General features: G+C 47.7%; 1 protein-coding gene across 2 annotated transcripts in view; it reads left to right on the forward strand.

Annotated features, from left to right (window-relative positions):
• Window positions 1–2,325: 2,325 nt before the first annotated feature.
• Window positions 2,326–14,816, forward strand: part of GAB2 (GRB2 associated binding protein 2) — a 108,744-nt gene continuing 96,253 nt past the window's right edge. Inside the window, exon 1 of one of the 2 annotated variants that reach the window (XM_072850825.1) lies at window positions 2,326–2,443. Coding sequence is in view for 1 of the 2 variants with exons in the window: in XM_072850824.1 (XP_072706925.1) it covers window positions 11,935–12,006 (72 nt within the window). In the remaining variant the exon portion in view is untranslated. Of the gene's footprint in view, window positions 2,444–11,813; window positions 12,007–14,816 lie in introns of those variants that run through there. The other variant, XM_072850824.1, reaches the window with a different exon arrangement.

A 14,816-nucleotide genomic window follows, 5' to 3' on the forward strand; every position in this document is an offset into this window, starting at 1 on the left:
CATTTCTGTTTTGAAGATGGGATTATGGGAAGATCAAGTGACTTGCCCAAGGCAATTGGAAACCAGTGGTTTATTTGGGACTTGAACTGAGGGTTTCCAGCATCCTTCTTCCCTTCCAAATTACCACAATCCAGCAAATGGTCATTTGCATAGTGCTTACTACTCTGGAGCCCCAGACGGCTGCAGTATAAAGAATACATATAAAGAGAAAAAGCAAGGTAACAGCCTTATTGCTAAAGAACCCCGTGTAAATTGCCACATGCAACGTGAAGTGGCTGCAGAACAGCCCTGAAGATTTCTTTTCCAAGTAGATGAAAGGGATTGAAAAATAGTAATCAAATGGCATGGCACTGGTAATATTGCAGTCACGGTTCTCTCTGGTAGGGCTGTATAATACTGCACCTGCAGTATCTAAAAATACATATTTATGTCACGTGGCACCTGCCACGTTTCAGTTTGGTCCACGGCTGGGGCTTTTATGTATTACGATCATGCAAACAACATCACCACAAGGTCATTGTTTTGGGGTGTTTGTTCCATGCACTGAGACATCCCCTGCATATCAAGATTTTTTTCATATCTCCTTGGTCCGCTTGATTAGGCAGGTGTTAGCTGTGCATTTGCTGGTTTGCGTTTCCCAGTACAGCCTGAGTTGGTAAGTGGTTCCATGAAACAGTTCAAGCACCTGCCTGCCTTTTGAAACCACTGAGAAATTCCTATATCAAACACCCAAGTATCTTGCATTTGGACCATCTCTCCTTTTAATGCGTTGTCTTAAATGCTATTGCTGGCCTTTATGTTTTGGAATTACTTCTCTCAGCAGAAAGATGTGGAAAGAGTACAGCTGCCAAACAGCCCCATCCACACTGTGTTCCTAAATAACTTGCGATCAGCAGGTGTCCTTTTTGAGATCCTTAGTCACTGGTTCTGTCACAGTTGCTGTAAATGAGAGTGCTTGAACTGGAAGCCCATCTGCTGAAAACAGAGTGGGTGGATGGCAAAACCATCTCCCGTCCACTCTGCTTTCATCCCCGCAGCAGCTCTAGGCTGGCTGTGTTGGTTTTGGCATCGGCAGGCTGTTGTCACCAGGAGGTTGGTGATCACCCCGTGAGATGCCAGATCTGATGGACAGGGTGGGCTAAACAGTGACAGGTGAAAAACAAGGTGTAGAGAAGAAGACAATGGAAGGTGCCAAAAAGTCATAGGATGATGTGACATGAGTCATAAGTTACAGGGAAGCAGGACTGCTCCAGACAGGCTTGCAGAGTGGTTGTCAGGGCCTTATATGAGGTGACAGCTTGCAAGAACCAAGGACTGGTATGATCCACCCTTCATTCTCTGCCTTGATAAGAGGTTGTTGCAGGGTAGAAGGAAAAGGTTGAACCTTTGATTTGTAGGTAGGTAGGTATGCAAAGGAATGTCAAAAGTTTGGGGGTTTAAGGGTGCGGTTTTTTGGTTTGGGGGTTGGGGTTTTTTTGTTTGTTTGTTTTTCTGGTTACAGCCATTGCAGGAAGGCAGATTTTTAAGGGAGATGTAGCAAGGATGCACCATGAGTGATTCTTGGTGCATTTCTGACTACACATCCAAGAGGAACGGTCTCCCCGGTCTTCTGCATCTATTTCTATTTCATTCAAAGGTACTCACTGAGTTGGAGATCTGATGGGCAGGGTTGAGCTAAGGGGGCATTGCCCTTGGTTCTAAAAGCTCATCCAAAAAACTACCCCCGATAATCTGGCAGAATAAGCAGGAGGAGAGCTGGGTTGTTCCCGACAGAACTGACTAGATGAACGTTCAGGCTCAGAAGGGAGAAGAAAGGATTGTCCAGTCTTGGAAACAGCCTTCAACATGCGTTGTTTTTCCTAGCGGTGGGAGAGAGGAGAAGGTAGAGGCTGAGGCCCATGTGCATGATGATACTGCTTAGGGTTAATACTGAGATTGACATTCTTCTGAGAAGCTTGATTTATGGGTGCCCAGCAAGGGTGGGAGCCGCTCTTTCCCTCCAGGCTGGCATTGTTCGCCTTGTGCTATGTATATATAACATTGGCTGGTATTGCCAAGGAATGCGACATGTTTTCCCTGGGATTTCCATGTGGAATGTCATGTATTTCCTTTGAATCTCCTGTCCCAGAATGAAACGGAAGTTAATCTGGAGGACAGGGGAGGTCGTTCCTCTTGGACAGGCAGGGAAACGCACCAAGAATGTCTTAGATTTAAGCAGTTTTCCTTGCTACATCTTTGCTTAGAGTCTGTGCTCTGGCAATGGCTGAAGCCAGATAAAACCTCTGACACTTCTTCAAATAAAAAGCTGTTATTCTTTGCACACAGGAATCATCTCTTAGCCTGAACATGCAGTGCCGTAGCTTACATTGGGGTGCTTTCAGTGCAGTAAGCGGTCAGCTCTCAAGCCCAGGTGACCAGCACGGTCTCTGCTAGCATCCTTTTGGTAAGTATGTCTTGAAGTTCCAGTTCCTCAGCAGCTAGCACTGCCTCTTTTCAGGTTTGTCCTCACTTTGAGCTTCGGAGGAAAGAATCAGTGTCGTTGATTACTGTGTCTGTGGCTTTGCAACACTAGGACAGAGTGATAGGAGAGCAACACCACTGGGAATGAGAGCGCGATGGCATAAGCTTTGCATAACCAAATGCCAGCCTCTCAGAAGAGTGTTTAGAGGAAAACCTTTGTTTTCACTTCAAGAATATCAGATAATCTGTTCACTTAAGATTTTTATGTGCAGGATCAAAGTATCCCCAAGTACTCTAATTTAAAAAATAATGCTCATGGAACTAACACCATGTCTCAGTCTTTTCAGTTTCAAATCCACAGGAGAGCAGATGCATGCTCTGAAGCTAATAGAGATTGCTGTTCTCCCCCTTATGATTTATGTTGTGATACCATGGCAGTGTCTAGATCTTGGGCTGTTGTACTAGCTTCCGTACAAGCATAGATGAAAAGATACATTGCTGGGACAAATGTTTAAAAGTCAGCAGACCAGTGCAGGGATTTTAGCTGAATTACCTGCATTCAGGCCCCCGGACCTGGGGGAAAAGCAGCAAGGTGCCCAGCTCAGCAGTACTCTCTCCAGTTTATTTGGTAGTCGTTGTAATTTATAAAGCATCACTTGTTTGAGGGAATGCCAAGACTTTGATGGAAAATGTAACATACAGTTTTGCTTGCTGGACTAATATTGATTGTTTTGGAAATAGCTTATAGATGTGTTTTTCTTTGGGGGAGAAGGGGACTAATTTGCCAAGAAACGCTTTGGTCATTGGTTCCATTAAATGTGTGTATAGAGATAAATGTGGCGTTGCTGCTGCTGAAACTAATAACAGTCGTTATTACTGTTGGTTTAGCCTCTGCCTTACGCTTTGGGAGATTTGGGAGATAGGTCCAAAGGAGAAATAAGACAGACTTTGTATAAAGATTGTCAAAGTTCTAATTTCCTCAGATCTAACCAAAGCTGCCAAAGCCACAAAAATGGTGGTCTCGGGGGTGAATTTATTGTTTTGTCTTACTGTTTGTTACAGAGCCGTGACCTTCGGAAGGATTGTAAAGTTTTATTTTATGATCCTGCTGGTAGAGACGTATGTAATTTACTATATGAGTTCTTACAGACTTGGCTAACAACAAGTTTGACCCAGAGTTCAAAGAAATTATGGCTCCCGTTGTTTTATTGCTGCTGTGAAATGTATTATTATCTGTCCTACAGCTGTGTCTCTGTGTCTGCTACACAAGTTGTTCGGCAAAGATGCTGTAAAGGGAGAGCTTTCACATAAAGGGCAGGAGAGGGGCAAGACTGTGTGGCCATTTAAAAGACATATATTAGCTCCATCAGAAATTGTAGGCTCGATTATGGGTGAAATGTGGATGAAATGACTTCAGAATCCTTGTTGCTCTTATTGCTGACACTATTTTACTGCGGAGAATTGAGGCACAGGGCAATTAAGCTGCTTGCCCAAGGTTATGGAAGATATGTGGCAGAACCATGGAACTGACCCAAACCAACCGAATCCTTGCTCAGCACCCCCCCACGAGACTTCCCTCTGCTTGCCTTTGGGTGCGCTGCCACACCAGAAGCAAGGCAGGATGTTTGCAGCTGATCCAGTTTCAAATGCATTTTTGGCATTTCTAAGATCCTAGACTGTGCTTCAGTGATTTTTATCTATCCCTGTATGTCCCGAGGCCTTTCAGAGATAGCAATCCTGCTGTTTATTTTTATTACTCTTACAATTGATTTTTTCTGAATAATTTGAGGCAGCCAACAGAGTACATTTTTAATTTTCTTTGCAAAGCTTGATCTTGCTTTTTGCTCTTCATCAATAGCTGTATGTTTTACTGTCTTCAGCAGGTTACTGTAACAATACTTGTATGTGCTGTAAAAATGGAGGTCTAAATTTTCAGAAGTCACCGATCATACGGGTTGCTGGCAAAAAAATACGCAGACTGCTCCAAAAAAAAAATCATAGTGTGGTCTGGGAGGTGGCCTTGATAAATCACATAAACACATAAGTTTCTGTATTGGACTATTCTGTACTATGTGCATGACTTCCGAAAGAGGCTAGATTTCCAGCCACAGGGGAAAATAATTATATTTCATAGACACAATGTTTTTGTAATAACACTTCTGTGGTGTCTTTACCGCCAAAGTGATTTTTGAGCATTAATTCAGTGCTATCTTTGTGGCCCTTTGAAGATCCTGGGCTCTAAGGGCTCAGTACTGTGATTAAGCTGTGTGAAGCAGGCTTGTGATCCATATTTTTCTGAGACACAGGTCTCCCCTTTTCTGCTTATCCCTCAGCTTTGCTGCTGCTGTGTTGATGAATGCATGGCCACAGGCTGCCCATCCAAGCAGGAGACAGCTAGACACCCACCCTAGACTACTTCAAGGCTTACTGACCTCTCTGTGTCAGTGCTGCCAGGGCTGTTCACACAGCTGTGATGTTCCAGGTGAGCACAGAAGAGTCAGGGACAGATGAAGGGACTTGCCAGAGACTATGGAGGGAAGCAGTTAGGATCAGGGTTACATTTCCAGGCTGTCCTGACAGAGTCGAGAGCAGGTTTCTCCCATTCCTGCATGAAGTTACAGAAAATCAGTGCTCAGCCGGTAGCCAGTTTGCAGCTCCAGGAGATCCAGCTGCAAGCACTTACCTGCTGCAGAGATTCTGGCATCGCTGTAACTGATGAGGCCTCATTCTGGCAGGTTGGAGTCACACGATGGCATCTCCATGAAGCACTTGAAATGACCTCTGCAGTTGTTTAGTATAGATAAATCACCATGTGCATTCAGGCTTGCTCAGCAGCATGTATGCAGCGTCATAGCCGCCGAGAAGGGGCTCTGCACAGCAGCTGAAGTGCCGGGAAAGCTGTGCTTCAGGTGCCTCTCTGTAAACATGCATCGGTGGTGCTTTTCCGTATCGCCTTACACATCTGAACTTTGCCACCCGCAGAACCCAAATAGCCATGCAAATCAAATCTGAGGGCCTGGTTTATACAGTGGCTTCAAACAGTCTTTCAAATTCTGTTATTATTAGTGCATTAATAAATTAGTAGTGTTTATGGTGATTTAGGAAGTATAAGGTTCAAGTATTTAACAAATTTAATGAGCCTATTTGTTAACAAACTTGATGGATGACTTGCTGGGCAGGATTACATTGCCGTCTCCCTGGAGTACCTGCTAAAACATGGTGGTTTTAGCACCGTGTTACTGAAGTCCCTGATTGAGATTTGGTACCATCTGTAACAGTGCGGGTATGGAAAAAAGGAAGAAAGTTTGTGCTAAACCCTCTGAGATAGAACATTATGAAGTGTTCATTTCCCAGATCATTAGAAACTCAAAATAGCCATCTGGCCAAAACCAGAGGTGCATATGCCTGCATCTACGGCTTAACAGCATTCATCTGTGAGGGTGGCTGCTCTGTAGCATTTGGGACTGGGAGCTGGAGAGCATCCTTTGCTGCTGATCTTAGGGAAGTCTCTCTGCACTTTGGTCTTTTTACGGTTGATCTGCAATTCAAAATTGAACTGACTTTTAGGAGGTATGTGTCTAAAATGCAATCGACATTTCAACCAGGAATATAATATGCTTCCTATGCCTCCAAATGGCCTAAAATGCTTTGAAACCACAAAAGCGTATCACCTCCACACCTTACTCCAGTGATTATCTGCACTGTTAAAAAAGTGCCATATTTCAGTCTCCATTTGCCTGGCCTCAGGATCTGTCAGGAGGATATCAGTGTGTCTTAACTCTCAGCATTTCGGGGGCATTAGAAAAGACCACAGGCTCTTGAATTTGCAAAATTTGACCTAAAGTGTGATGGGAACAGGCTTTCACTTGCTGCTTCTGTGACTTAATACTGGTAGGAGCTGGGGGGCGTGAAAATAAGGTCTTTATGCTGCTGGCTTTGTTACATTTATCAGCTGCCACTCTCCACCTATAGATTACCTGTAGTAGAGCTGTAAGTCTGCTATAAACACAGCATTTTGTATATTCCTTATTCTCAGCTGGTGACGTACAGTGGAAAATGGGACCTGAGGGACTCCTTCCTCATCAGCCATTCACTCCTCCTCATGGTCTCAGCTTCCCTACTTGTACAGTAAGGATAATAAGATTTATATGTCTCAAAGCTCATGTGCATCATAAGTCTGTGCTCCAGTAGTTTTAGCTCTAAGCTGTGCATGGTCTACAATTGTAAACAAACGTAGATACATGCTCTAAATAATTTACACTTTCTAGGAGAGGCCTGAACGTAATATGACAGCAATGACTTCCTTCTTCTAATAGAATTTTTAGTTCGTTATATTGACTGTACAGTGCAAGCTCATATCCTGAAGGGGTGTCATTGGAAGGAGGAGTAGGGGGAAAGCATCTGTTTTTATTCTGGCTTCTGTTTTGACCAGCAAATATAATGGCACATGACCGTTGAGCCGACAGTAATCCAGTTACAAAAGTCTTCAGAGTTACTGCACCAACCAAATTAAACTTGATTACATCCAATTATGCTGAAAAGCCAGACAACAGCTCTTAGCTTGGGGTGAAGTAACTTCTTGCGATCACATGCGGGGAGGCCTTGCGGGGTGTCAGGAGGATAATTGCTCATTTGCTCTACCACAGAGCACCATCTGGTCTTGAAGTAATGCCTAAGGATGTGAGAGTATACCAGGGTCGGGTAAACAGGCCCAGCGAAGATTTCTCCCTGCTTGTTTTATTATCATTTGTTTTATGTTTGCTCGCCCTGGGCCCAGCTGCGGTCAAAGCCCCATTGTGCCAAATAGTGTCCATAGAGGGAGTCCTTTCCATACAGAGCTTCTGGTCTCATCAGGAAAAAACAAGGATGAAGTGGCCTTTATGCTTAAATCAGAATAGTGTCCATGTCTGGAGCGCTGCCTGGTGCTCTTTCTACAGAGCAATGCTACAATGGTTTTCTGTTTTGAGAAGGTGAGAAAAAAAATAGGAAAACTCCCAGTTTCCTTCTCTTCCACGGTAGAAACAGCATAAGTGGAAAAAAAAGGGTAAACGTAGCTGCCAAAAACGGATCCAGGCAGGAGAGTTTGCATGAGGAACTCATCCATCCTAGAAGGAAGGACCAGGCATGAAGAAGCTCTGTCTGGGCCCAAAACTGAGAAATATTTCAGTAGCGTTCTGTCCCAGCTCAGCACCAGGCAAAATTATTTCTAACTGTCAAGTTTACTGAGGGAAGCGGGGCTGGGCTTCAGCTTGGACTGTGGTTCCCGAATAGGAAAACCCGTTTAATTATCTTCAAGTGCAAGGACTGGAAGTGTCCTCTGGCTGCATCCACAGACACCATCCAGCTCAGCACCCCAGCCCCCTCCCCGAGCTGCCCGGCAGTCTGCATCCGTTCTCGATTGAGGGATGTGCTGGTTTTTGCCAGGATCTCAAACAGAGAGGGGACAAAGCAGGTTTAATCCATTGTTTTCCCATCACCACCATTAGCAACTGGACCATCAAGTCCAAGGGAGCATGTGCGCCTTGAACACTGCTGACCCACAAGTCATCTCCCCTTCTCTCTTTTTTGAGTCTATTAAGGCATCAGAGCTCTGATGCCCCTGTCTTTGCCAGAAAACATCCAGTGCTGCTGGAGCTGCTGTCTATCATGCGAAGGAAAGGGCCGTCTTGTGGTTTGGCTTTGATTGCGGTTGTTCTGGGGGGCCTGCTGTGCTCTTTTATGGAGGGTGGAAAGCTTGAAAAGACTCGAATTCTTGAAAGAGATGATTAATTTTTTTTAACCTTGAAAATTCTTGATGAAATAGAAAAAGCTGCTTCCATCAAGGTCTGCTGCGGGAGCTGTTTCGTGAAGATAAAGTCAGGTCATATTGTTGTGGAGCTGGATCTCATGAGAATGAGCATTCGCTCAGAATTGAAAAGCAGGCATGTAGCACCAAGCAGCACAGCAGATTTTTAAAGCCTTTCCCCCTTGCCTCCCCCCCCAGCATGTTTCGGTTTATATTAACCTCAGTATAGGGCATTTCCAAGGGATTAGTGCCTGGCTGGGGTAAGTAGCCCAAAGCATTTCAGCCAGCTGGTCCCTAATCCCCAGGAAATGCCCTGTGTCTCCATCCACCCCTACTGCTTACACCAGCGACCCGCAGCGAGGAGGGGAATTGCTCTGCCTGCAGCTTTCCCATCTGCCAGTAGATGGCACAGCTCATTTAAATAAATTTGGAGCAGGCAGGAGAAGCGGTGGGCATTGTGGTTTCTTTCTTAGAAGTTCTGATTTTTCATAGATTTCAGTTTCAGCCAAGAACAAGGAAGCACACTGAAGATTATGATTAAAAACCCCGGAGGTTTCTGCAGGAGAAAGTGTAACTTTTTCGTGCATCCCGGCACATTAAACACGCAGCACAAGGGCTTTTTCTTGGAAAAATCTTTTTCTTTCTGCCTTACCCTTGTGCAAGGAGTGTGATTTCTTACATGGCATCTCTTAATTTCTCCCTTGCTGTGCCTGCTAATTCTGCTGTTCCCCCTTCAGTTGCTCCTGCTGGCAGAGACGGATTTTCAATGGCTTCGTATAACTCCCTCATCGCATTTTTCCAGCACGGGGATGTGGTTTTCACAGTTTTCCGCCAAGGCTGCTGGCTGTTAGCTCAGACTCCGGAGATTCACGCAGTCAGCTGGGGCCAGCCTGAGTTCAGTCTCCGCTGCCGGTTGGAGGAACAGCTTGAAGTTGGTAAAACTGTTACAAACGTGCAAGCGCTGCCAAATCAGAGCAGCGTTCATGACATACATTGTCTTTAACTCCTAGAGGCATTGGAGGTAATATTTGTATTCCTGGCCAAATGCTTTAAGTGGGGCCAGCATTACAAGGCATTGTAACGTTACATGCATTGGATCGTATATAATCTGGCAGCCTGATGCCAGAATTAACTCGCTGTTCCCACTCTGCCTACAGCCACAGTGGAATTAGGGAGGCACGTTCACATGGAGCATCTTTGTTTCAAGCATTTTTCTGCGCAGAGCTTATATTTCACATTTGAGATGGCAGGATATTTAAGTGTAAAGAAAATGCAACCTGTTTCCCATCCAAAAGTCCCAGCAATCTGAGGTACATGTGTCAGGCATCACCAAAGGCATGGAAAAAAGAATTCGCAGGGGTACTTCATGTTTTGGACACCGTTCAGATATATCTTGTGATATAACCAAGTCAGTAAATGCGATCCAGAATAGGGGATAAGCGGAGAGAAAGGATAGCACAGCAAGGGAGCAGGGTAATAAACCAAAGGCTGTCACAGAATATGTAGAATAATTAATTCCAATTCACACGATGATAATTATGGAGCATTTCTTTAAACATCCATCGCCCAAATGAAGTGTTTCAACTCCACGTGGTGAAAGTTGTTAACATAAAAATGTGGACGTGGTTCTCCACAACTGGTTTTCAGACTGATACCACTTTGCATCAGTGTCAGTGTGAGCAAATTCCTAACCTGTGAATCATTAACGTATACCGTGGAATGGCTTTGCACGATACCTGCGTATTAATCATGATCGTCTGCTCTCGATTAGGTCTTTATAAATCCCTAGGAGGTCACCAGCCCCCCTGAAATTGGTCAGGGTTTTGGGAAGATCTCTCAAGCGCGGGTCACCAGGACGCAGTTTTCCCTGCAAATGCGCAAAGTGCCTCTAACCCAGGAGAGTTTGCGGGCGAGACTCTCGCTCTCATGCAGTGTAAATTGATACAGCTCCAGCGCACTGAATAAGGCAATGCTGGCTGATGCCAGCGCAGAACTGGCCTCTCCGTCCTCCGCTGCTCTCAGCTCCATCACGCACGCCGCGCTGGCAGAGATGGGCGAGCCGATCGGACCATAGCTGGCGTCTGTGCAGAGGTTGCCCAGCGCTTGAATAGGATCAAGCCCTTCCTTTGGGCAGTGAAAAGGTAGAAAAAAATCTTCTTTTTTAGCCTTTGCATTTCACTGGCAGAAAAAGAAAAACAAAGCTGTTGGAAAAATGCATTCCTAACAAATGACATACTTGTTCTTTAAGGGGTTATTCCCCTCCTTTATGTATTCACAAAGATGATAAACAACATATGGCTTAACTGTGCTGTCCCCATCTTGAAAAGAGGTGTCGTGCCTACCTCCCAGAGGCACTGCAAGTTGTAATTACTGCTCTAAAGTGATGCAAGATCCCCGCACAAGCAGCGTTATATAAAGGTTGTTGTTGTTTGACATACAGTAGAGCATCCAGCCAGCATGGAGTTCTTATTGCACCAGCTACGGCACAAACACACAAGGAGGGACCGTCCCTGCCCACGGAGGTTGGACAGGCAGGGAAGTTGAGGCAGGGATGACTGAATGTGCCCGAGCAGGTTTGGGGCAGAGCTGCCGTATAGAGACAGGTTTTGGAAATCCATCCCCAGCAAACAACCCTCAGTTGTATTTTCCTCATAAGTGGGCAGCGTGAGAGTGTCGTGGGCTAGGAGGACTCGGCTTTTATGGGTGCCATGCCCAGGTTTTTGCTTTTAAGGATGCAGCAACAGGAGGGTTAGAGCGTAATCCTACTCGCAGGGCTGTGGAGGGAAGTTTTATTGCTGCCTGAGCTGGGGAGAGGATCAGACTTTTAAATGTACAGTGTTGCTAGATCTGGAAAATGATAGTTAATCTCAGCCAGGGTATAATACGCTGTAATGCGAAACCCAGCTTGTCTACGTGAGACTCCAGTGGCAGTCAAATCCCCTTTCAGTGGGCACAGCTCCATTATTTAAAAATCAATAATAAAATATGAAGCTTTTATCGATTCCCCTCAATTTTTTTTATTTTTTTTTTCTCCTCCAGGAGGGTTTTTGCTATCACTGCTGTTGGGCTGTTTCTTGCTCAACCTCTTTTGTTTTCCTATGGCACCTTCATCTCACGCACAAGCCCCTGAGCGCAGCGGGGCGAAAGCCAGCCTCTCCTTTCTGGGGTGAGAAGCACCTTTTCCGTCAAGAGAGGGGAAGGGTCCTGGGGGGCTGGGGTGATCCAGCCTCACAGTGGAGGGGTTTGGGGTGCGGGGGGATACGACTTTTCGTTTAAGGCTGCGCTGCAGGAGATCACCTGCCGCGGTATGTATAAAGTTTTTATATAGGTACTGTATGAGTGCGTGGGGGGCAAGAATGAGAGGCAACCCCTCCCGGGTGGCGGGGAAGCCGCCGGGGACCGGGCAGCCCCTTTTCCCCGTGGGGTTTGTATCTTTAAAGCAGGCTCCGGGCCGGGCGGGAGGCGTGGTGAGCCGGGGAAGGAGCCAGTTTCCTGCTTCCCCGCTCGCAGCCGAGCGGCGGCGGCGGGGGGAGGCGCTCGTCGCCCCCCCATCCATCCATCCATCCATCTCTCCATCCATCTCTCCATCCATCTACCCACCCACCCACCCACCCACCGCCCTCCATGGGCCGGCGCTGCCGGCGCTGAGCGCCGGGAGGCAGCGCCCGGCGGCGCGCCCGGCTGCCGCGATGAGCGGCGGGGAGGTGGTGTGCTCGGGCTGGCTCCGAAAGTCACCGCCGGAGAAGAAGTTACGGAGATACGTAAGTCTCGGGCCACCCCATCTCATCTCTATCCCGGCTCCGGGGAAGCCGGGGCTTTTCCCCTCCGGCTTCCCCCGGTAGCCGCCGCCCGCCCCGGTGCACCTGCCGCCGCCTCGCCCGGCGCCGCGGAGGCTCGGCAGGGCGGGGGTGCCCCTTGCCCGGGCGGGGGTGGGTGCTCGTGGCTCCCCGCTGCTCGGGGAAGGGGGGGTGGGAGCATCCCCGACCCCCCCCCCCCCCCCCCCCCGGCTCGTCCCTTGCCGCGGGGCTGCGGTCGCGGCGGGGTGACGGCCAGGGCCGGAGCGGGCGCCCGGGTTTGGGGCAGTTCTGGCTGCGCCCGCCGCGGCCGGGCTCACCCGGGGCCGGCGACTGTCACACCCCCTCCTTTGAAGTCGCGTTTCTTAGGGGAGCTTGGGCATACCTTTGTCCCAAAGAGTAAAGGTAATGCTACATCTTGAATCCCCCCCAACACCCCCATAACGGTCGCTTTCCCCCTCCCCGTGCGCGGTTCCGATTAATCATTTAACGTTCAAACCCTTTGAAGATAGCACCAGTAGTGCTTCGATAGCCTTTTGTGTCATTAGCGGCTGAGATCAAACACTTCAAAGAAGTTGTAAAAAGAGGGTCCAAATGCCAGCTCTGCCACATTCCCCACTCGTTGAAAGAAATAACTGTTCTTTGCGCCCTCCGCCTGACGGTCTCGCCGCGCGCCACGAGCGTTAGAGCTCAGAATCGCGGCTACATCAAGCTGCCATCCTATGACTCGGCACATCGCTCCCCGGGATGAAGCCGGGGTCCCGCTCCCTGACTCCAGTGACCAACCTCTGCCGGGCTTCGGTTGGCTGGGACGCAGCCTCTGGGAGAGAGCTGGATGCTCTCCCTTCCAAGGGGGGCACCGGCCAAATCATCCTGCAGTCCCGTTGCTTTTGCCTGCGTGGATTTTGGGAACGGCAGGCAGAACAAGTGCAGCTGGTGTCTCCCCAGTGCCTGTTATCGATTGATGGAAGCATCGCTGCCTACCTGTGAGAGGGAGGTGGATGTCTGTAGTCCCGTATCACAGGCTAGGGCAGGGCCGCAGGGGTATCCGATTTGTGATCTGGGGTTATTAGCCTTGTCCAAAATGGGTGCAGCCCTGTAGACATCAGTGGTGCCACATCCCTGTGCATTAGACTGCATGCCCGGTCGCTCTTGGCAACCCTTTCCTTGTGTGCTTGATCCCTTTTGAGGGAGGATCAGGTTGGCCACGGGATGGAGCTGCAAGGGAATCCAGTTCTTTCACTCCCTGTCCCCCCAAATGTGCTGAGACAAAGGTAAAACTGGGTGTTTACATGGGAAGTATCAAACCCCTAACATATGTAGGCAGGCTTTGTGGGAGATGGACAGAATGACTTTGTGCATGCTGAACTGTGGAGGATGCTTTTAGCTTAATGGAGCAAAGCACCTTCCTCCCCGCAGGAATCAACTTATTGCTGATCCTGAGTCACCAGTAGCCTTAACTCATCAAACATCATTAGCTCCTCAGCATCTGCCCCATGAAAGGGCACTCACATTGCCTTCTGAATATCCAGCTTGTGCTCTGGCATTCCAGCAAGAGCTGAATAAATCTGCTAAATGCTGTACATGAGGGTGTGACACGCCGGCGGTTAGTGCTAATTATCGATGTGCATAAGAGTGCTTTTCATCCAGATACATCCCAAAGTGCTTTGCAAGCCACCTATGTTTTCAAAACATCCTCATTCCCCCAAGAGGAAACGCGGCCATGCTAAGATGTGCCCGGCCGTCTCACGCAGCCTCTGCAGGGCAGGAAGCGATGCTCGGCAGATGTCACTTGAGGGGATCTCTGTGCCGGAGCGGTCCCAGCGCTGTGGTCAGTGGGACTTCCCTTCCAGTCACGCCGGTTGTGCCGGCTTCCTGCATCGGTGGCTGGATTTGAAAATGTTGGCCTTAGCTTGGACTGTGTTTCACTTGGTGGTGCCCCATCCCCTTGCTTCTTAATGCATTATTATGAATATAATAATATTTATATAACTGCGTTGTGCATTCAGGGTGTTGATGGGTTGATCAAGTTGTTCTCTTCAATAGTGGTTCAGAGCAGGTAGATGTGGTAGAGCCTGAGGCTGATGGCTTTGCTCCCCTAAAACCTGCCTTCATCTGCAACAAACCCACACAGCTGGACTTTGGTTTTCATGCACAAAAGGCAAGTTTTCAGCCACCGTGATGTTACGCCGGCTTTTGTATGGACTCAAAGGGAAGGCGCTGAATCGCTGGCTTTGCCACTTTCCTTACGCCTTCGGTTTATATTCTGCTTTGAGATCTCAAAGGAGGAATCTCAGGCTGCAGGATGCTGCTAATCGGGTTTGAAGTTCCTGCTCTGGCTGTGTTGACACAGGGAGGATGATAGATTTATTTTTTCTTTGACAAGTGCATTTCAAATGTACGTGTCTGCACATGGGTGTGTTGCTGACGCTGTCCTTGAAATGTTGTGCTTTTATAAGCCTGGTTTTGTTTTGGTTTTACTTTTCAAGGAGATCCTTGGCAAGATGGGAAGGTGCTACATTTTCTTTCTAACTTCCATCCAGAGTTGTTGGGGAAGGGGACTCTTCTCCACACCTGACCCACACAGCATTAATCTCCATTTACAGCAGTACCTGCTTGGTTTCACTTCAGAGGACTGCATTTATGTGGGATTGTGGGATATTTTATGTAGGACCTCTTTGTACAATGCTCTGGGAAATAGTGGGGTTGGGAGTTTCTCTTCTGTTGAGGGACATTCAAATGATCAAACGATGACTGCTTCAAGGTTAAGACAAATT

The sequence above is a fragment of the Ciconia boyciana genome, chromosome 1 (genome assembly GCF_034638445.1).
Source record: "Ciconia boyciana chromosome 1, ASM3463844v1, whole genome shotgun sequence".
NCBI lineage: Eukaryota > Metazoa > Chordata > Aves > Ciconiiformes > Ciconiidae > Ciconia > Ciconia boyciana.